General features: G+C 54.8%; 6 protein-coding genes across 6 annotated transcripts; 3 read left to right on the forward strand and 3 right to left on the reverse strand.

Moving 5' to 3' along the window:
- Positions 1 to 166: 166 nt before the first annotated feature.
- Positions 167 to 1,282, forward strand: COLE_03791 (uncharacterized protein; the record flags this gene model as incomplete). Its single annotated transcript, XM_018427316.2, has 1 exon — positions 167 to 1,282. One exon carries the CDS (start codon positions 167 to 169, stop codon positions 1,280 to 1,282), a length of 1,116 nt encoding a protein of 371 aa, XP_018279666.1.
- A 5,357-nt stretch (positions 1,283 to 6,639) lies between these two features.
- Positions 6,640 to 9,490, reverse strand: COLE_03792 (uncharacterized protein; the record flags this gene model as incomplete). The annotated part of the gene is made up of 7 exons (XM_018425984.2): positions 6,640 to 6,783; positions 6,816 to 7,098; positions 7,545 to 8,637; positions 8,676 to 8,814; positions 8,852 to 9,100; positions 9,136 to 9,279; positions 9,335 to 9,490. The coding sequence occupies 7 exons, from the start codon at positions 9,488 to 9,490 to the stop codon at positions 6,640 to 6,642; spliced, it is 2,208 nt and encodes a 735-aa protein (XP_018279667.1).
- Positions 9,491 to 9,691: 201 nt separating this feature from the next.
- On the forward strand, positions 9,692 to 11,969 carry COLE_03793 (uncharacterized protein; the record flags this gene model as incomplete). The annotated part of the gene is made up of 12 exons (XM_018422855.2): positions 9,692 to 9,776; positions 9,812 to 10,020; positions 10,062 to 10,106; positions 10,140 to 10,246; positions 10,292 to 10,583; positions 10,620 to 10,934; positions 10,974 to 11,122; positions 11,157 to 11,292; positions 11,332 to 11,562; positions 11,598 to 11,723; positions 11,756 to 11,828; positions 11,863 to 11,969. The coding sequence occupies 12 exons, from the start codon at positions 9,692 to 9,694 to the stop codon at positions 11,967 to 11,969; spliced, it is 1,875 nt and encodes a 624-aa protein (XP_018279668.1).
- A 100-nt stretch (positions 11,970 to 12,069) lies between these two features.
- COLE_03794 (uncharacterized protein) lies at positions 12,070 to 14,957 on the reverse strand (the record flags this gene model as incomplete). The annotated part of the gene is made up of 9 exons (XM_018422856.2): positions 12,070 to 12,943; positions 12,977 to 13,073; positions 13,109 to 13,760; positions 13,799 to 13,919; positions 13,959 to 14,241; positions 14,280 to 14,420; positions 14,474 to 14,783; positions 14,819 to 14,907; positions 14,939 to 14,957. The coding sequence occupies 9 exons, from the start codon at positions 14,955 to 14,957 to the stop codon at positions 12,070 to 12,072; spliced, it is 2,586 nt and encodes an 861-aa protein (XP_018279669.1).
- A 466-nt stretch (positions 14,958 to 15,423) lies between these two features.
- COLE_03795 (uncharacterized protein) lies at positions 15,424 to 16,317 on the reverse strand (the record flags this gene model as incomplete). Its single annotated transcript, XM_018420785.2, has 5 exons — positions 15,424 to 15,640; positions 15,677 to 15,755; positions 15,796 to 15,901; positions 15,941 to 16,041; positions 16,077 to 16,317. The coding sequence occupies 5 exons, from the start codon at positions 16,315 to 16,317 to the stop codon at positions 15,424 to 15,426; spliced, it is 744 nt and encodes a 247-aa protein (XP_018279670.1).
- Positions 16,318 to 17,291: 974 nt separating this feature from the next.
- COLE_03796 (uncharacterized protein) lies at positions 17,292 to 19,687 on the forward strand (the record flags this gene model as incomplete). Its single annotated transcript, XM_018427317.2, has 4 exons — positions 17,292 to 17,583; positions 17,620 to 17,977; positions 18,025 to 18,191; positions 18,237 to 19,687. The coding sequence occupies 4 exons, from the start codon at positions 17,292 to 17,294 to the stop codon at positions 19,685 to 19,687; spliced, it is 2,268 nt and encodes a 755-aa protein (XP_018279671.1).
- Between the last annotated feature and the right edge of the window lie 630 nt (positions 19,688 to 20,317).

The following is a 20,317-nucleotide window of genomic DNA, read 5'->3' on the forward strand; positions in this document are numbered from 1 at the left end:
TGAGCAGAGGTCGCAGAGTGGCTCTCCATGCCTTCTGAATCTCCTCACCTCCCCGTCTTGGAACGCCAGTCGACTCTGCCCTGTCGACGGCCTATGCCCCATCGCCTCAACCCGACGGTCGCTCAACGCCTCTCCAGCTTGCTTTCTCGCCTCAGGACATAGTGCAATGATTGACTCCGCCTACTATCCTCACCTGGTTGAGGGCATCATGGATGCTGCGCCGCACGAGGCTCTCCTCGCTTTCCGCGCCTCCTGCAAACACTACAAACAACGCGCCGACGCGCGACTCTTCACTCGAGTCTGCCTTCTTCCCCGCGCGGAAGCGGGCATGTGGGGCTATCTCTTCGGGAGTTTGTGCGCGATGCCAACGTCGGTGGCATGCTCCAGCATTTCCCCAACTGAATCACGACATGCTGGCGTTATTGGCTTCCACCCTCTTCCTGCCGCCATCTCCCATGTAGCAACACCTTCATTCTCCGCGGAGGAGAGCGGTCTTCCAACACTATCTTCTTCACCCACACCCACACCGCCGGCTTCGCGCCCTGTCACCCCCTCGACTACAGTATACTCGCGTCTACCCCTCGGCCCTCCGAGCGCCCACGACAACTTATGTCTTACCCGCGTTCTTGATCTACCCCCGGACGACGCGCCCCGCGGGGATGCGCTTCAGCCGCTATTGTGGCGTCTCGAGCAAGGCCGCCCTCTGCTGGAGATCGTGCGCAATCACGGATCTCGCTTACCGCGCTGCATTTTACCGCGTGCCCACACGTTTGTCGATTTTGCCATCCCGTGGAACACATATCTACTCCGCTTGGGCTCCAGCATGTTCCCTCCTGGCACTCAGCGTGCCGTTCTTCACGCCGGGGGCACAATGCACCCAAACGCCGTCGAAGGCTCACTTGGAACTGTGCTAGCTGCCATGACGCGCTGCGAGATGCCGCGGTCAGTCAAGTCCGCCGTTGTTGTTGTCGGCATGTGTGAAGTGGGCGCGGAGACGATCGTCCAGCAAGGCCTTTTGCTCTATGAGCTGGCGCAGCAAGTCATGATCGGCACCTTCACCCTTGAGATTGTTGGGATTGAGTGCGCTCTCAAGATTCCTTTAGTGGACAGCGACGGACGTGATATTACATCCCAGATCGCTCACCGCCTTGCCCCCTTCGTCAATGGGAGCACCTGCGCCGAAGTCACAGATGTTTTGTCCTGTATCACACACACGCCAATGGAATCATGGATGGGACGCGCAGGAGTTACCTCAAGGCTTGAGTGCCGCTTCGACGTGTAGCGCGCAAGTCTGATACTCGGCCGTGGCTGGAATCAAACGATGGCGATTGTAAACCATGGTTGTCACAACTCTCCTCCGAATTGAGTCATGACGCTTTTGACTAGAGGGCAATCTGCGCATGCATCACCGATTGTTCGGAACGGGCTCTGGCTCCTGTTGTCGGCTCATGAGACTGAGTCACCCGATACCTACCAACGGTAGCACATTGTAATGCACCCGCCGCAAATTCCGCCTTGAGTGCTGCCACATCAGACCTATCGTTCTCGCAGGCGCCCCACGGAAACATGGCTCCATACGATTGCCAGATGTTGACGCTTGTGGTAGGAAACTGACGTGTGGCCACGTTTTCAGGTCTGATTAGTTCATGGTCGTCAATTTCACATATGATTGAGTATGTACATAACAGGGGCAAATATGCAGGAGAGTGAAACGTAGCACATGCGTCGTCTAATGACCCAAATATAGACCGAAGCGCAAGTGCGCGAACAGAAGCCGAACCGCTATCAGACGCTAAGTCGCAAGCAAGAGGACCCACACATAAACAAAAGCGAAACGCAAACAGAACCGAAATCGAGGTGGGTGTGGGCGCGAAACTCGCTTGAGTTGCGAGCATTCAATAATGTGTGACGTTCGCCTGCCATGCCCCTCCAGACCGCACGGCAGACGGTAAAAGGCGGCATCATCTGATTGGGCTAGATTAGACGGGCTTGACACCAGACCGCAGCATTGCATTGTGAAGAGTTAAGAATGTCGATTCTTACATCGTAACGAAGTGTTAGCAGCATCCACCGCTGTCATTAGAAATAGAGAATGAAGGCTTATAACCGAAGTACACTTGGCCTGTTGCATGAACACTCGGGGTCATAGGCGACTGCAATTGGGTAACATTGACGAACTGGCACTAGGTGATTGGCAGCATGGCATATTCCCAAGCATTTCAGTAATTTGATAGTAGGTGTTTCATCGCACACCGTTCGTGCGAAGCCCACTGTTCAAGTTCGAACAGTGTCGCCTGAACGTTTCAAAGGCACCAGGAGGGTAGAAATTACCTTCATAAGAAGGAACGGGCTGCTTTCCAGCGTTCGGGCGATGGGGATGGGGTGAGTTTGTGGTACTGGCGGGCCATAGTCAAAAGACCCATTCCACAAAAGTGCCTTGCTGACTAGAGTTATCGATTCACACAGTTCCCCGACACCTGGCAAGCGCCTGACTATAGTCACCACAATCCCCGCCATATAGCCTTATGTGAGAGATGCAACCAACCAGCTTGGCATTTGACTTTCATACCTTGATAGAGACAGTGGTCGTCTTCAGTTGATTGTGAGCTAGCGAAGATCATCAGAACGTGCTTGCACTGTAGGTGGTACTTTCCTACGTGCAGTCGGAGGGAAACAATGGTTCGTACGCGCACCGGTCACAGTGAAATGCACGGAGCACTAAACTTAGATTGTCATTCTAAGCAGCATCAAGTGTACTGCGCGGCGGATACCCGCTTAACGTGGGCTAAGTGTGTCCTTGATGGAGTGTATCGATGATTGGCGGGGATCAAACTCACTAGAAGCCTGTTCAGTGTGATCAGGACTCCCAACAGTGGCTAACGGGAACACGTGCATTGGGGAGCACTCAACAACGGACCGGACAATTTGCACTCTAAACGCGCTTAATGTCGCCGCTGCGGGGTGATTGTTGGCAACGCGTAGCTTTTGAGAGATAAGCCACATGTCATTCTATAGCCTGGGCGGTGGTACACCTCTTGAGTGGGTATGCCAGTAATTCAGCAATCACCGTGCGTGAATCGCAAGTCGTGAACACCAGCACAGATGCGTGAGTAGGGGCTCGTTGCACCTCTTGCAGTGCTAGAAATGTCTGTGTTTGGCCCAACTCGAATGTCACCTTTGCGGAATCTTGGTTGGGGCAGTCGTATGCAATATATGAATTTTGACCGATCAACAAATATCGCTGCATTAGCCATGTGAAGGTGCGTAATGTAATGTTTTTGGCCCAATCAGGGCAATAATAACTAATCCATGATTATGCCATCCTGCGATGATACGCGGTACGTGATATCGAATAGATCCTGCCGCAGATGTGTGGACAATCACACCCAAGCTGCATCAACTCCGTAATGTACAGCCCAGCTCCTGCCCAAATTTACCATATGCATGAAGCACATCCATCGGCATTGGGTGGATATATAGGTATGAAGAGTCAATACTGATTGGATGTCTACCTAGAGGGAGTTAAGGATAGTTCTCGACGATAAGCAGAGACGTGCATGACGTTAACCATACACAAGGTGACTAGCCCTTGACCAAAGTGCATCCATGAAGGCTCGAGGAGATCAAAGTTGCAGGAGATCTAAGAGAGTTTCCTAAGTCTATCATCAGTGCATTGCATAAATCTCAGACGACCATCTCTGTGTAGATATTCCTTTTGCCGATCTCTATATGCATTCACAATGCGAGTACCTTCGATGATTACTTGCAATCCTTACCCTGTGGAGAAGAATTGTGGACATGCAATGACATGGCACCTCTACGGGGCGTGAAGTTAACAGATCGTTACCCATGTATTGACCGAAAAATCTCAACAGTGAATACAGTTACTCATCTTTGCATATCGCCAAAAAACGATAACAATTTGGTTGATGCTCGTCACCGATGATCGAAGGGTGGCGTAATTCTAAGGAAGTCCATGGTGCGTGTACCTTGCACGGTCACATTATGTCCAACCAGGACCAACATTGCTTTGGCAGCAGCATTGATCCTCATCTCCTCACCCTCAAAAGTTGCCGCTGGTGACTGTGGAGGACTCTCCACCGTAGCTGCTGTGTGTTTGATCGGGTTCGAACCGTGGAGGAGCATCATTCTTGCAGTAGGGCTGCGAAGTATTACAATGCACACCTCCTCTCAACGAAACGGGGATCCTCATTTGGTTTCAAGCGGATGTCTTGCCGCCATTGTGGGACATTTGCCGCTCACCGACACTTCACGTAGCATGGCGATACCTCATCTTATAGACATCCCATTATTGCGCTAGTCCATGATTCATGTATGCTGCACACTGCCTGACGATCGCCGCCTTCGTGGTCGCCCATGACCTGTAGAAGCCATAAGAGGAGAGGTGAGGATAGGGTAGCCTTTTGTTTCCAAGGGTGTCATATCTCTGCGGATGATCGCAATCGTACCACGGTGATCCTGGTGTTGATGTCCTTGTGATTCAGATGGATGACTTTCGGTGAGTCTTGCGGGTACTCCATGCGAGCCCCAAGTATTCGGAGCATGGGAACACACAATGCATGTTGTGCTCCTGTTACAGTCAATGACCAGCTGTCTGCTTGAGCGCAATGCCTGGAGGAGTCAGAGTCCTGCCCGGGAACACAGTTCTTCTGAGCGTCCGATCCGCTCCTCTGGCCTGTCTATCGTCAACCAAGGCAATCAGCTTTTGCTTCTGATCGTGAGCTTATTGACCGTGAGACATTTCCTAGAGCTTGGGATCATGGGCATCTCCACATGTTGATTAGACCAGACCAAGGAAAGCGGAGTACCACTGCTCTTTCGAGGACAATTTTTATCTTGAGAAGGGCATGTTGCCCTCGGATGCCGTCAAGTTCACATTGCCACTTTCGGTAATTGTGCAACAGGGATCAATGGGTCGACAATATCCGAATGCAGTAAAATTGCAAGCAATCCCAAACCTTTCCGGCCTGGCCCGCAAGTATATGTCACTATATGTCGTGTGTGAACCAACAAATGTGATAACTATTGCGAGCCTGTATTCTTCATAAGTGTCGTGGTGTTGTTCCTGGTGAGATAACAATTGGGCGGGCCTTGGTTACTCAACATGCACGATGATCTGCGTTGATATGTTGTTCGAAGTGTATATCCTACAATCGCAAAATCAGGCAATCGCGCTCTCCACACAGTTTGCATGGCACGAAGTTAGCCTCCTACTAGTTGAGGGCAACCACCGTTGAAGGCAATTCGGAGTATCCTCGTAGCGTTCTAAGGCTGAACGATGGAAGACCGAGCCCCTTCCTCCATGTCACCTGGTTCTCCCCCATCATCGCAGTGTCTGGCGCTTGCTACCCTGCCATTCGTGCGGATGGCCTCCCACTGTTCCCCCTGCTTCAATGGTATTAGTATCTGTCGAGAATGAAGAAGGAAGGACACTATCCGACTGGTGTATTGCCGCATTTGAGTTGACGCCGAATGTTGTGACTTTACGGAATAGTGAGAGATATACAACCTGACCAGGCGACAGGCACTTTCCATCTTTTTCTGACGGCCTGACGAGGCTTGAACGTTGAACCAGGAGGGCGTGGCACCGTTCTTAGGTTTGGATAGATGGATGAGTATCACAAATTTATCTATGGATGTCAGCCCGACATTGACGCTGTACATCAGAGGGTAATAAAAGCTAAACTTATCGATATGTTGGCGCATCATTTCGGATGATCAATAATGTACAGTAGGAACGTGAGTGCAACGAGCAATGTCGCTTCGCAACACAAGTTACTCGCCGGTATCGCACCTATGCATTCCTCCATGTCGACGTTTGCCGCTCAGATCTCCTTTGCAACTCACATGCAGTCAACTGCAGGCTATGGAGATAGAAACCGAGTTTGGGAACCCGTTATGATCAACTTGATTGGCTGAGAGACATCTGTCTCTAAGAAGTGGATGAGACTGACTTCAGCGACGTAAATGGACACCAGTATTGCGGTGAGTTACTTCGAGTTTTGGAAGAACGTGCTGTGTCACTTGTGTAAGTGTGTTACAATTGGCCTTCACATTGATCGTTGGATGACATACAGTGTATATTGAACAGGGCTCCAAGCAGATGGGACACCGGTACCCCCATGGTTGGTGCAAGGGCCTGCCCATTCAAGGCAACGAGAGTTTACCGAAGCGTTCCAAGTCGCCGTTGTTCACATGGTTTTGATGCTGTTGAGTGGGACAAATCTGCTGTTGTGTCAGAAGAGCCCGCTCAATTATGGCAGAGGAAGTAAAGCTGTGCTATTACATTGTGCAGCGAGGATGATGATGAGAGCACAGTGAGGTAGACCATCGACCCAGTATGACGAGGTGGTGTGATAATTTCCTCGGACAACAACTGTCACTGAACTTTGGTAGCACCAAGCATAGGGTGCGGTGTTCATCAGTGGGGGGTCAGAGTTGATCAAACGTAATGCACCTAGGGCACTCGCGCTCTGGGGGGTCAGAGTTGATCAAACGTAATGCACCTAGGGCACTCGCGCTCTGGCTTGACTTTTTTACGTGGGTCGGTAACTTGCGCGCAAGTTGACAGACTCTGTAGATGTCATGGACCCCAAAGCCTTCTCCCTGGACAAGGAATCACATCGCGACCCTCTCAAGAAGAATAGTACGCTGAGGGCTATCCGCGAAAAGGGCACGTACTAGCCCTCCTAGCTCGTCGGAGGTGAAGTCTACAAGCGAGCCATTATCATAGAGGTTGGTAATTTCGATGAGCTTCGCGTGCTAACTGTTAGCACGTCCTTCGAAGGGCTCACCAGAAGCTCGTTGAGGTATCCGAATTTGATCCAATGGGGAACGAACGCCGCGACGGTGGATACATGAGCTTGATCGTTCTGGAAGAGATTGGATAGAGTCTCCACCAAGCTTAGCAGATCACCGATGCGCTGCGACTCAAGCTCCGTGATATCCTCAAGGGCCAGAACGCTGAGGAGGATTGAAGAAACGGTCGCCTCGACAAGTTTGCCCAGAACAGTATGGTACACCTCAATGTTGACGTATGTCTGGGTCAGCGGCGAAGTGATGCAGAAAGGAGCCTCACTGCCAATTGCGTTGCTGTATTCTTGAGATACGTTATCACTTGTTGCACAGCTTGCTCGACGCGCAGATACGATTCCGGGTTGTCCGTGCCGACAAAGCCGTTAGTGTAGTCCAGCAAACCAGCCAGCGCAGAAGTTTGATCGGCGATAAAGGTTTGCAGGGCGATTGCGCTGGCAGTTGAGAAGCGAAGGGCGCAGTCGTCCCGATCCATCCACTCCGCGTCTGGCATGATGGCTAGAAGCTTGGAGTTCAAATACCGGTAATCGTTTGACAGTTGAACGAGATTCACGGGGAAGTTCACGATAGACGACGACTGCGTGACTGGTATGCTGACACGGATAAGGTCCAAGGATTCAGCCAGCTGCTCGGAAATACCGCGCGGTACGCCTGCAAAGGAGGGCACGGCCGGGCAACCATAAGCACTACTCGCTGCAAAGAACGCTTACCGAATGTTCGATATGTCCATAAGCTCTTTCAGCGCCGTTGCGGTTAGGTCCATGACCGCGTCAGTGGCCATAGAAACTTTGAACGTCTCTGAGAGTGCAGGAGCCTCTGGCTCGGAGACCCTCCGATCTGAGGGTGTAAATGATGCCACTGTGGCGTTCGCCGAAGGGGAGGAGAGGGGCGGCGGAGACGGGGTGGCTGAGCTTAGCCGCGTGCCCTTAGGAGCTGCCTTCTTGCCTAGACGTCTGGCTTCGCGGGGTTTGGGGGCATCGCGGTGGACCATGGGAGGAGCGGGAGCCGGCGAGGGAGCGGGTTCGTCAGCGATATCATCGAAGTCCCATCCGTCGTTCTCGGCAGCCTCGGCCTGGATAGCTGCGCGGTGACTGCCTAACCTGAGCTGAGATTCCTCCTCAAAGCCCCAGCCGTCTTCGTCGTCCGTCTTAACGAGGGCCTGTGCCTTGGGTTGAGCAGACATAGGCGGAACGACGTCGGGCTGAACAGTCTTAGACGCCCAAGAGGACCAGGTGCTGTAGGCAATCCGTCGTGCCTGACTCAAGGATACTGCTTTCCGCTTTTGGAGCCAAACGCCCCCAGCCGAATCGTTTAAAAAAGCGTGAATAACCCCTGGGTCGGCCTCGTCGGCACTGAATGAGCCTTCCCAATCTGCTGCTTGAAGGGCCAATTCCAGCCACTCCGGGAGATTCGCCAGAGGTGTCGGCAGACTTGGGATTAGGATACGGTCCAGGACTAAGCTGAAGGCGGCCTCCTGTAGCCTGACATTGAAAACGCGGCATTCATCTGGCAGCGCCTGGTGGAAAAAGTCGAGCACAACCTTGACGTTTTGGATCAAATCTCGGCGATTTTGTGACGAGACGGACACAGTCTCCAGTCCAATGCCGTCGTTCCTGGAGCATTTGGAAGGCCGCCAGCTATCGTGACTCAGTAATGGTTCGATGACTTTGCGAACGACACAACTGTGAAGGTCATGTAGCAGGCCAGGAAGTACTTTGAGGGTCTGGAGAGCCTTACAGAGGTTGACAAAATCGTAGCGTGGCGCTTTTACAACTGATGTTGCGTACGGTGTTGAACGAGGAGCTGCTATCAGGTGGACTTTCGCTGTAAGATTGGCTTACCCTTGGGGGCTGACAGCGTAAAACTTGAGGCTACCATGACGGATGGCAGACCCTCCGCACTAATGGAGACAGTCACAGCCAGATTCCACGCGTTCGAAAGCTGCTCGGTAACGGTTGCACGTAGCACAGCGCACCTCGCCTTGATGTCAGAGAATCTTGCGGAAGTGCACACTCACGGCCAAGGCTGTTTGCACAGCAGCACCCGTGCTTCGCTGCTCGTCGCAGTTGAACTGAGCGACAGCAGCTACCGTTGATGGGTCCGCTCCCCTTCCGCACCATACGCCATCCTCAACGCGGACAAGAAGGTCGTATCGCTGCTTGAGGTCCTCGAGGATCTCCCTAGACGCGCCAGCCAGCGCTTGCCCTTGGAGTGATGTGTGAATGTTGGAAGTGGTCACACGAAATTTCTCTAGACGGTGGACCCTCTATAGTCGTTAGGTTTGGCCAAGAGACAACTCACGTCTAGAGAGCCAACATCAAAGTCATCCGCCAGTGCCTGGGCCGCTCGTTGCGCGACGTCAGAGCGTTGCTTGAGCTTGGCGTTCTGATCCAGGTGATTGGCCATCACCGAGGTGTGACTATGTGTGATATCGTGCAAGTAGGACTTCATCACTGTCAGCAACAACTCCTTCCCTCGTCGCCTCCGTCTTGTCACGTACCTCGTTGGCCGATATCGCCTGAGTAAGTTTCGAACGAGCGGCGCTAATGTCGTTCGCGGAAGACCGGACGGTCACACGCTGAGCCAAGGCGAGAATGGGACCCTCGGCATCCGCATCGGCCGTTGCAACATTGGGAGTTGCGAATGGCGCAACCATGATGAGAATGGCCACTTTGATGGGAAGAGTCAAGTATCGAGATCATGATGAACGCAGAGCAACCAAGAGCGTCATTACTTCCCCGCGTACCCCGCACTCCGGAACCTTTTCCAACCTCCACCCTTGAACAACAACCATCGATGCATCTACTTCACCTCAAGCAACTTTACTCGCACTTCTGGATTGTGCCCGCGCGATAAGATGGAGATCGACAAGATGTTCAAGATTCCGTCCGCCCCTGTGGGGAAAGGCACAAAGAGGAGGATGCCTGACCTTCCGTCCGCAGGTCCGTCGTCTTCCCAACGCCAGCTCACCTTTTAGACATCTTGAAGCGGTTCAAGCTCGACACGGACGACAGGGACCCCTCCTTGGGCTTGAGCGGACGCGCAGCTAGAGTGGAGGATGAGAACGAGGAGAGCCACGGGATGGAAGCAGCGGAAGAGCCGCAGGAGCCTCACGGCGATGTCGATGACGAGGACGACGACGAGGGTGGCCGCTTTTTCGGCGGTGGCCTGAATCACGAGCAAACGGTAAGCTAGCTCAGAAGTGGCACGAATGAGCTGACGCGCAGAATATCCTTGACATCTTCGATAAGGCGGGAGATGCTGAAGGAACCGTACGTTTACGAGCGATCGCCAGCTGACCGAAGACCGCAGCCCTGACCTTGCCACAATTGCGACGCTTGATAGGCCTATTTGAACGTGTCGTAGCGAAGAACGCTGAGCAGCGCGGCAAGTATCCCGACGATCCCACCAAGTGAGCTCTGGTCTCAGTTCAGCAGAGCGTGTCTGACGAAGACAGGTTCATTGACTCGGAGGCGGACCTCGACGCCATGCTGAAGCAATTCCTGCCACTGACGGAGAATCCGGCTCTCTACTATCCGGAGCTGATCGACTCTGGTGTCATTGGCCTCTTCGCCAATCTCCTGAGTCACGAGAACACCGACATTACCGTGGATGTTGTCCAGGTTTTGCAAGAGTTGACGGACGAGGATATCGGTGAGGAGGATGAGCTAGAGGAGGAGAATGATGGCAACGAGGTTGGAGGTGCCGCAGCCACGCGGCTGGCTCTCGCGCAAGTGGTGGACGAGCTGGTAAGTCTATCCTTGCTAGCTGTGTTGACAGATAAGCTCAGCCACTCTATCTTCGAGCTCTTGGTTTCAAATCTTTCGCGGCTTGATGAAGGGGAAGAAGGTGACAGCCAGGGTGTTTTCCACATCTTAGGGATGTTCGAGAACCTGCTCACATTCATGCCTCCACTGGCGGACCAGCTCGTGTCATCCACCAATGTTCTGGCTTGGCTGCTTAACCGTGTCAGCAAAAGCACGTTCGACAGCAACAAGCAGTATGCCTCGGAGATTCTTGCCATCCTTCTGCAGCGCGCAGCCAATGTCGAAAAGGCACTTGAGCTTGGTGGTGTTGAAACCCTATTGATGGTTCTCGCGGTAAGGAGTGGTAGTCGCGCACACAACTGACAATTGCAGCAATATCGCAAAGCGGAGCCCAGGGACGGCGAGGAGCAAGAGTTCATGGAAAATATCGTCGACTGCCTGTGCTTTCTGTTGTCAACAACGCGCGGGCGTCAAGAATTCTTCGACACTGAGGGCGTCGAGCTGATGCTTCTCATCCTGAAGTGAGTAGGCTGCCTGGTACCTACTGACATATAGAAAAAAGCAACTATCAAGTCTTCGCGCACTTAAGGTGCTCGATTACGGCCTTCAGACGGAGGCCGGGGCCAATAGCTGCGAGCGCTTTGTGGAAATGCTCGGCCTCAAGACTATGTTCTCATTCTTCATGGGGAAGGTGAGATCGCTGACCAGTATCGCATGCTGATGATTCCAGACCGACAAGAAGAAGCGGCAGGCAGCGCCCAACTTCGAAGATGACGAGCGCATTATGAGCGTAATTGCTACGCTATTCTCAAACTTGGCCTCTGACTCCCCCGCCCGATTGCGGCTGGTGGCCAAGTTTGTGGAGGAAGACTATGAGAAGGTTGACCGGCTCTTGGAGTTGCGGGAGCAGGCGTCAGCCAAACTGCGCCCTGTCGATCGACAGATCGCTGCATCTCGAGATGTATGTGCGTCAATGTGGACTTCACTCACGGCCAGGAGCTCGGCGCAGAGATTGACGACGAACAGGAGCAGGAGTGGTACCTGACCCGACTTGCAGCAGGATTGTCTGCCCTGCAGACCGCTGACGTGATTCTTGGATGGATTTGCATGGAGGACGACGGAGTGAGTTCAGCATCTGCAGCGCTGACCTCAAGATCAAAGCCCATGCCGAATCGCTGATGGCGCGCAAAAGCCTGTCCATGCACGACGTGGTCAACGTTATAAAGGGCATGGCCACTGCTAGACGAAAGGCTAACTGCAGAACGTGCGAGCCACATCGATGTCGACGAAGAGGATGTAGACCCCAGCGTCCTCCAGCAGCGAATGATTCTAGATGGCCTTATCAACTTCCTTGGAGGTGGCCTCTGATATACGGGAGCAGTTCTCAGCATGCGGGGGCAATACACAACATGCATAACTACACGTATCGCTTGCTTCCGCATGCGTGACTACATTGATCGCAGCAGGTCTAGAAGCCATGTCTGCGCTTGATAGGCTTTCTTCTCACTTTAGCGCTAGCTTCCGGGCGAGCGCCGTATGCCCCACGCTCAATCTGAGTATGAGGGAATACGTCTGGGTCGCTGGGAACGGTCGGAGACGCCGGCCGGTGACCAGGAGTGAGGATAGGCAAGGTCTGAGTTGCGAAAGACGAGACGGGGAACCTCCTCACAGGGCTCGACTGGGCGTGAAGCCTAGGTAGAGGGCTCACGGGGCGCGGTGCTGACACATATGGTGGCCTGGGCGAGAATTGGCGCGGAGGCGGACTCGTCACACTTCGACCCAGAGGAGGGAGTGACGCAGATGGTTCAGAGGGTGTCCACTCGTACTGCAGAGGATCTGCCCCGAGCTTCCAGTCGCGAAGTAGCGCGTGCGCTGTGCTCATATCCGACCGTGAGGGGGCGTAAATCTTGGAATGTTCGTGGTAGTCAGAAGCTGTTACGCGTGGCGGAGGCGGGAGGACTGCGAAGGAGAGGTCCGGAACTCGGTCAGTGAGGCTCAACTGTCCAGTTGCCTCGGCAAACAAGTCGTCGACATTAGGACCGCCGTCTTTGACATCCTCCCTGGGCAGAGGATCTGTCGGGTACACGATCTTGGAGCTGAGGAGCAGATCGCTGCGAAGCCTTCTCGCTGCTGGCCCTTGATCCTCCTCTGGCGGACTTGCCGACAGGTCGCCCGGCGCATCCCCCAAGAGCGTGCCGGTAGTCGCCGAGTAGGCAAAATGAGAGGATAATGGGACACTGGCGATGTCGCTGGCCGAGAAAGATTCGTCGTAGTTGATGCTGTTCAGGATATGAGGGTGAACAGTAAGTGGGCCAGAGCAGGCAGCGTGCGCGAGCTCAGCGCTACACGTCAGCAGGGCCTAAGCAACAACGCACCGTGTGGTGACGACTTTCATGTTCTCCTCAGGATCCATGAAGTACGCCTTCATCTCGCCAACATCTGCTGATGGAATCGCAGCATCGTCGTTGATTGCTGACCGTCAGTGTAGCCTTTCGTACAGAACGAACAAAGCCATGCCCATCGGGCTGGAATGACCCAATCCTTGACTGGAGCTGTCGGGGTTGGAGCCTCAGAAGCAGTCTGCTCTGTAGCCAGTTTAGGGACTTCCGATGCCCTGAAGATAGTCGGAGACGAACCAGAGCTGCCCGCCACAGCATCATGGTCTGTCAAGAACATCTCACCAACGCTGATATTCTTGTCGCCTAACGCAACCAGCGTCACGATACTTCTGCCCTTCTCGTGCGCCGGTGGAGCAAATGCGTGTAGTGTGCTGAAACGCCCCGTCTGTGGCGCGCTCAGCGCCCAGGGCTCCGAGACCAAAGCAGCCAGACCATGGTCGGCGCCGAGGACACCGTGGACTCGCCCAGACGATGGCTGTTGAACAAGCACGGTCTCACCACCCGCATGGGGAACATCTCGCGACGAAATGACGACAAGCTGCAGGGTTTCGTCTTGCTCGCCCCCCATATCATGGCGCCAACGCAGCAACGGATTCTGCGCCCCGCCGTGCTGGTCGATCCACATGACGTGTTTGTTTGTACACACGTAAGTGAACACACCACCTCGCAAAGAAGCCGTTCGTTCAATGGCCGAGAACTTTTCGGTGGGATCCCGAAGTGAGAGCAATGTTGCGGAGCGATGATTGGAGGTGAGGGTTTGCTAAGACTTGTCAGTACGCCTCCCCAGAATAAGCTTACCGCGGTGTCGATTTGCACGACTGAGTCACGGGAAAGGATGAGCAGAGTGTCGGGTCGCACACCAAACGCGACTCGGAAAAAGCCATCTTCTGGATCGGATACAGGGCTCCGCAGTTTCAATCAGTCATTAGCGTCTGGTCGTTCCAGCTGAGCGGCTTACAGCTTCATGGCATGGGTGAGGCGCCGATCATTGCCGCGGTCTTTCTCCTCCCACCACATCCACACTCCACCCCCTTCGTCGACTACCGCGGCGCGGCCCCAATGAAAAGGATCCAATGCGACATCAACGTGCCGCCTTCCCTCAGTATACTCCTTATTGAGCTCCGCTATGCGGGAAACGTTGTATGTCGGCGAGGAGGAGCCATAATAGTACTCCGGGTCGAGAGTAAGATTGATCAGATGGGTGACGGTCTCGAGGCGCACCAGCATACCTGTGGCCCCACCTGAAGAGTGTCAGAGAAAGACCTGGATGTAAACGCACCATCAAGACGACCGCTGTTCACGAAAGGAGAGCTCGCAAGCTGCAGAATGGGCGTATCGTATGTATCGATGACACTCGTTAACGGGTGATCTTCGTTGTCCGACGGGGCGGCCTGGGATGCTGGCGACAGCGGTGTTGCGCCTGATAGATCAGCCTCGCGAGCGGTGAGGGCCGAAACCACAGCATTAACTGACCTAGGTAGGATGACTGAGGGCCGCAGCGGTGCACCAGAACTGCTGGTAGTCGACGTCGATAGCGCTGGGAGCGTGGGCGCAAGAGGACAGCGGCCTCGGCTACGTGCGTCTGAGTGGCAGCAAGCGGCTCGCTCTGACAGCCTGCGGGCACCTGGCCGTCATTGTGCACACAGTTTTCCTCAGTCCGGACATTGTGTTCCTCGTCGTGACCAGGAAGCTGCTCGGTTGCATTTGCCTGATCGTTGACCAGACTCCCGTTAAGCGACCTCTCCTCCGTGGAGTTGCTGAAGTGCACAGTGGATGTGACGAGCTGTCATTCAGCTGTTGCAGTGCTGTGTGACCTACGAGCTCCTTGGCAGCCGTCACTGGGAAGGGCCGGAAATGTTGCACCAAAGCAATGCTCTGCCAGTCCGGCGAAGTGCTCCAGAGGGGGACTGGCATTAGTGCGCCCTCTGCGTCACGTACATGTCGAGGGCGTGGTCATTGCCCATTTCCAAGTCCACCGCTTGCCATAGATCGCAAGCGCTACGGCGCTGCGGCTGCCGAATGCATAGGTCGGGCCAGATGGCGCCTGGTTCTCAGCCAACTGGGGCGAGCTATCGCTGCGGCGTTGCACCCTCTGTACAGAGGGAACAAAGGTCACCATCCTGTTGCACGAGAATGAGGGGCATGAGAAGGATGGCGGATTAAGGACGGCGCGAGCGAGGGCGCGAGATGTCGAGTGGATGAGTGATGTGAGATCGCTAGACCTGGAGATGAAACGGCCGATGCAACAAATTCCTTGATGCGGAGATGGGACCTCCACCTGCTCTGCTGCGCCTCCACCTGTGTTTAGATTAGATGGAGTGATTTAGATGATTCCACTAATCCCAACTGATCCTAAACGGCCGCTAAATGCTAGTTACAACATGCATAGAGTGGAAGATAGCGGATAGAATGAGAGATTCGATCTAGCTGCGGCTCCACGCAGCACGATCCTCTCCCACCTCGTCGCGAGGAGGCTCGTCCGCGTACACGGGCTGGTAGCCGGTCCCGAAGCGGCCAGCGCGAAGAGCACGCTCCGCGGCTGCCTCTTCGTCGTCAATGTCAAAGTCCATCCCCGCAGAGGCTGAGCGCGCCTGAGACAGATCCATTGGCCTTGGTGGGTTGAACAGCGAGTGACCCGAGCTGGATGTCAGCGTATATCCCATACTCAACGCTCACCGGCGCAAGATGTTGCCAAGACGGAGGAACTGAACACCATTTCGGATCACAAGCAGGATTGTGTCGAGAACTTCCTCCTCTGCAGTGTCAGATATGCAAGCCAATCTGAGAGTACGCACGCCTTGTACCCTCGCCACATGGACTGGCAAAGACGAAGATGAGCGTGACGACGCAGAAGAAGACAAGAACAAGGTCGAGCATGTTGAGTAGCGTCATCGGATACTTCTGTACAGTCAGCGTTGGGTGTGCAAAGTTGATACCCACCTTGCCGTACGCAATCCAGCGTGTAGATACCTCGAGCACCATGAGTGCGTTTACGATGACCTCGAGCACATGCCAGACGGGAGGAGGGCACTCGTGATGACCTGGGCGTAAGAACGGACCCTTTGTTGGCGCTCACTAGTTGCAATCAAGCTTAAGACAACGGTTGCCATACTCAGCGTCATCATAATGAAGTAGAAGAGAATGTAGTAACGGGAAAAGATGATGCGATTGGCGACGCCTCGTAGTTGTTCGCTCGCTGGAAGGCGATATGAGGAAACGGGCTCGGTGTTGCCCCATGCTGGCCGTTGTGCATTGAGATCGGGAGAGTCGTTAGGGAGGTCAAAGTCCGCGGACGAAAGATTGTTTGGCTCCGACATGGTATTGATGAATCAACTAGTGGCAAGTCGGTCGCTTGAAGGGCGGCGAGCAATGTAGGTGGATAATGTTGTCGTAACCGTTCAACGACGTGCGACGTTGCCACTTGTCACAGCGCCAACCGTAATGTACATCCGTACATCCGTGCCCTCCTTGAGTTGACCACGTGTCAGGCCCTTCAAGACAGATGTTCAGTTCAGCAGATCGGCAACTTGTCCAATCGCCCAATCACTCAGCCGCCCAGTCGCTCGGTGCGCTGTGGGTCGAGTGTGGGCTGGGGCAGCTGGGCGGAACTGCGGCACCGTCTAAACCGCTCACACGGGCGCGACAGGTGCGCTGGGCGCAGGGTGGATGGTGGGCGAGTGGGGGGTCATGGCGTGCATGGGCGTGGTGCAGCCTGCAGGGCACAAATACCCCCATGATCCGTTAAGAAGTGCTGGAAAGAGAGTAACGAATCTGTGGGGCACCGTTGACTTTTGCAATCGGCCATTTGTTTGGGTTCAAAGTCAACCAATTAGCCAACCAGTGGTTGTACCGGTGCAGACCGCCGGAAACCGGAATCCTGGGATGGATGAGGGTGGGGTCCACTCCGCACCGTCGAGATGACCAGATAACTTTGACGTCTGACACTTCATTCTAGTCCTACTCTACTCCGGATCGTTTGTATAATCTGGTCTCCTCTCCTGTTCTCACGGGCGACTCGGAAAACGCTGGGTCACACTGTTCGCAATCCAACATCGGCGACTCAGCGAGTAGCGAGCAGGCGGACGCCCATCCTCTCTCGCCTACTGGCACACCCTCGCCCTCCTCTGGCTCGTCCTCGACTCCGTTTCCGTCTCTCACATCGCCCCTCCCCCTCAGTTCTCATTCGCGCACTTCCTCTCGCTGTAAGTCTAGCCGGTCAGAGCACATTCTCTCTTCTTTGATCTGCCGTTGTTAACACCCAGGTTCTTTAGTTCCTTGCACAGTTCCCAGCATGGTCGAGTCTCTCGTGGACAATCCGTCCGCCGCCGCCAACCCAGCGCTACCCGACGCCTTCGTTACTCTCCTCACCGCTGACTCATATCTGCCGGGCGCCCTCGCGTTGCTGCACGCCCTCCATGAACTCCACCCAGCCCCACGCAACTTCAAGATTGCCTGTCTTGTGACACCACAAACGGTCGACGCGGCGAGTATCGGAGCCCTCCGCAATGCAGGCTACGACGTTGTTATCGGTGTTGAGCCCATTGCATCGGGCCAGAGAGGGCAGAGAAACCTTCATCTCATGGGTACGTATCTGTCTTCCTCGCACTGCTGACATTGAGGCCGCCTAGACCTTGACCGGGCCCTCACCAAGCTACACATCTTCCGCCTCGGTTCCATGTTCAAGACCGTCTTTTACATGGACGCCGACACCCTTCCAATACGCCCCCTTTCCCACCTCTTCCATTCAACTGCTCCACATACTCTCTCGGCCTGCCCTGACATCGGGTGGCCTGATTGCTTCAACTCTGGTGTTATGGTCATCCGCCCCCGACTCAGCGACTTCGAGAACCTGCGGCAGCTTATGGTAGCCGACAGCAGCGGCGGAAACGGCAGTTTTGATGGCGCAGACCAAGGCCTTCTGAACCACTACTTCAGTGAGGAAGGCGAAGGCGGGCCTTGGCACAGACTCCCATTCACGTACGTCTCGCTACAAGATGAGCCAGGAGCCTGAGCTGACCATCAAGCTACAATGTTACCCCCAGCGCCGCATACCAGTACATGCCTGCCTTCAAGCGCTTTGCCCACAAGATTAGTGTGATACACTTCATTGGGCCCAGAAAGCCTTGGAGTAGACTTCCCGCCCGTCCGGCCGGCCTCGGCATTGCGGAGACTCAGGATTCTCCTATGGGCTGTAAGTTGACGATGATTTAGCTTCTCGCGCAGAACTAACTGGCAGATGAAGCGCTGATCGATCGCTGGTTCGATGTGTATGATCGCAATGTCCGCCCCTCCGCTATCCACGAACCCAATCTTGCGAAACGTTTCACCGTACCGGAGAATGTGGCCGTTTGGAACCGCCCCCATATCGGAGAGGAGGTTCATCCAAGCGCGAGCGTCGCCAACTTGGTGCCCGTCAGAGGCCAGTACACCTCGCTTCCTCTTGACGGCCGATATGATCTTATGATGCCGGAACCTGAGCCTGAGCTCAAGCCCGATATTAGCCCTCCGCCCACCTCTCAGTCCCACCTTCCCCACGCAACAGAGTCCCAGCAAGATCAACGTGAGGCACGACAGCAGCAGCTTTCAAATGCTACCGAGGATTGTACCGCCCAGTCGTCGCAACCTTCTCCTCCGGAACAGGCGCACTCTTCTCCTTCTGAGCGGCACGAGTTTAGACAAGCGGCCTGGGACGGGTCTCGAGGTCCTCCTCCGAAAGACAGCCAGCCAGAGATGGCAAAGGGTGTGCAAAGTTTCTATGTCGCTGCGTGGGATGAGCCGACCAGATCGCAGGGCACGTACTATCAAGATCATCACGACAGATTCACGATGCCGACTTTGCCGAACAATGTCCGAGAGAATGATTGGTATGGAGACTACACCAGAACCATTCCGGACCCCAAGAAGAGCGGAGGCGCATTCCCCTGGGAGGAGAAGGGACGAACCGCGCTTGCGAAGGCGTCGCGCAAGTTTCCGCAAGAGCGCCTCCCGACACCTCCGCCGGCTGTGGCCTCCAAGACGGACGAATCCATTACAACCGTCTTGCCCCCCGATCCTGTTCAACTTGTGCCGAGCAAGGCGCCGGAGGGGGTGCATCATCACGCCTCCCAACCTTCTAAGCCGATCCCCAGCTTCAACGAGGCGATGGCTGATTACACCAACGCTTGGGATGCCGACGCCTCCATTGGGCGCTATGCCAAGAGGCTCACGGACCTCGGCATCGCCACCTCGAGGCGTAAAGCTGGAATGCACACAGTTCCTCCTAGCCCGCGTCGTTCATCGCGTCACCTGCCCTTGCCCGCTTCGCAGAAGGACGACAACATTATCAAGTCCACCACTGAGGGCGGCAGGCGGCTGTCATATGAGGACAAGGGTACGCAGACCGAGCGCACCCCGCAGAATGATGCGATAGTCCAAGTGTCACCAGAAAACAGTCCCTACTCAGAGAACGCCCCGCTTGTCCGCCAGATGGTCTCCGTTGCGACCACGCCGGTGACTCCGCCAGAGAGACAGATGTCGTCTCAGCCTGGTCCGAAAACGTCACCAGCATCCTACTTCCCTGCAATGACCTCCAAGCGCGGCGCTGCGAGGACGGCGGCTCGTGGTCCGCCTCGCGGTCGAGTATGGGATCCCCAGACCGACATCGACGTGATTGCGCGTCATCCGGCCCTGGCGAATTTTGGGCGCTAAGGGGGGTGGGTGCTGTACCGTTTGGCCAGGCCTATGCGAAATCGGTTCTCTTATGTCGGTGTCGGACATGTCACAGTCATTATAGAAATGCATGATTTAAATATTTATATCAGGAAGTGCATTGGCCGCAGCCGAAGTGTTCAGTAAGGGTTGGGACAGAAGATATCACTGTTTGCCACAAGTTTTGTCGTATCGTTTGCAGCGCAGGACTACTGAAGTGATGACGACCGAGCGGCCCGAGTCTGGGTTATGGGTTAGACGGTGTACGGTGTATGGCTGAGTGACGTCACGTGTCTGCATCCAATCAAGATCATGGGCACCTTGGGGTTTACAGGGTGCCTGAGCCTTGGGCCTCGGGCTTTGCCGGCTCGGCGCAGCGCGTGGGAACAGCGGAGCGCAGTGAGCGGCGGTGACAACTCCGGTGCAGTCAGCCGCCTAGGCCGGTGTGAATCCCGCCCACTCTCTCCTGGGTACTCCGTCATCATCATGCATCGATACTGTTCTAGACTCATCAGCCCACCAGCCTCATCAGCCTCTGACGTTTGTCGTTGCGCGATATCCATCCCTCGCATCCCATCCAGGCGACCCATCCAACCCCTGGTCCCCACAAGTTTCCCACATTTATCTCGT

This window comes from Cutaneotrichosporon oleaginosum (assembly GCF_008065305.1).
Source record: "Cutaneotrichosporon oleaginosum strain ATCC 20508 chromosome Unknown ATCC20508_contig03, whole genome shotgun sequence".
NCBI classification, from domain to species: Eukaryota; Fungi; Basidiomycota; class Tremellomycetes; order Trichosporonales; family Trichosporonaceae; genus Cutaneotrichosporon; species Cutaneotrichosporon oleaginosum.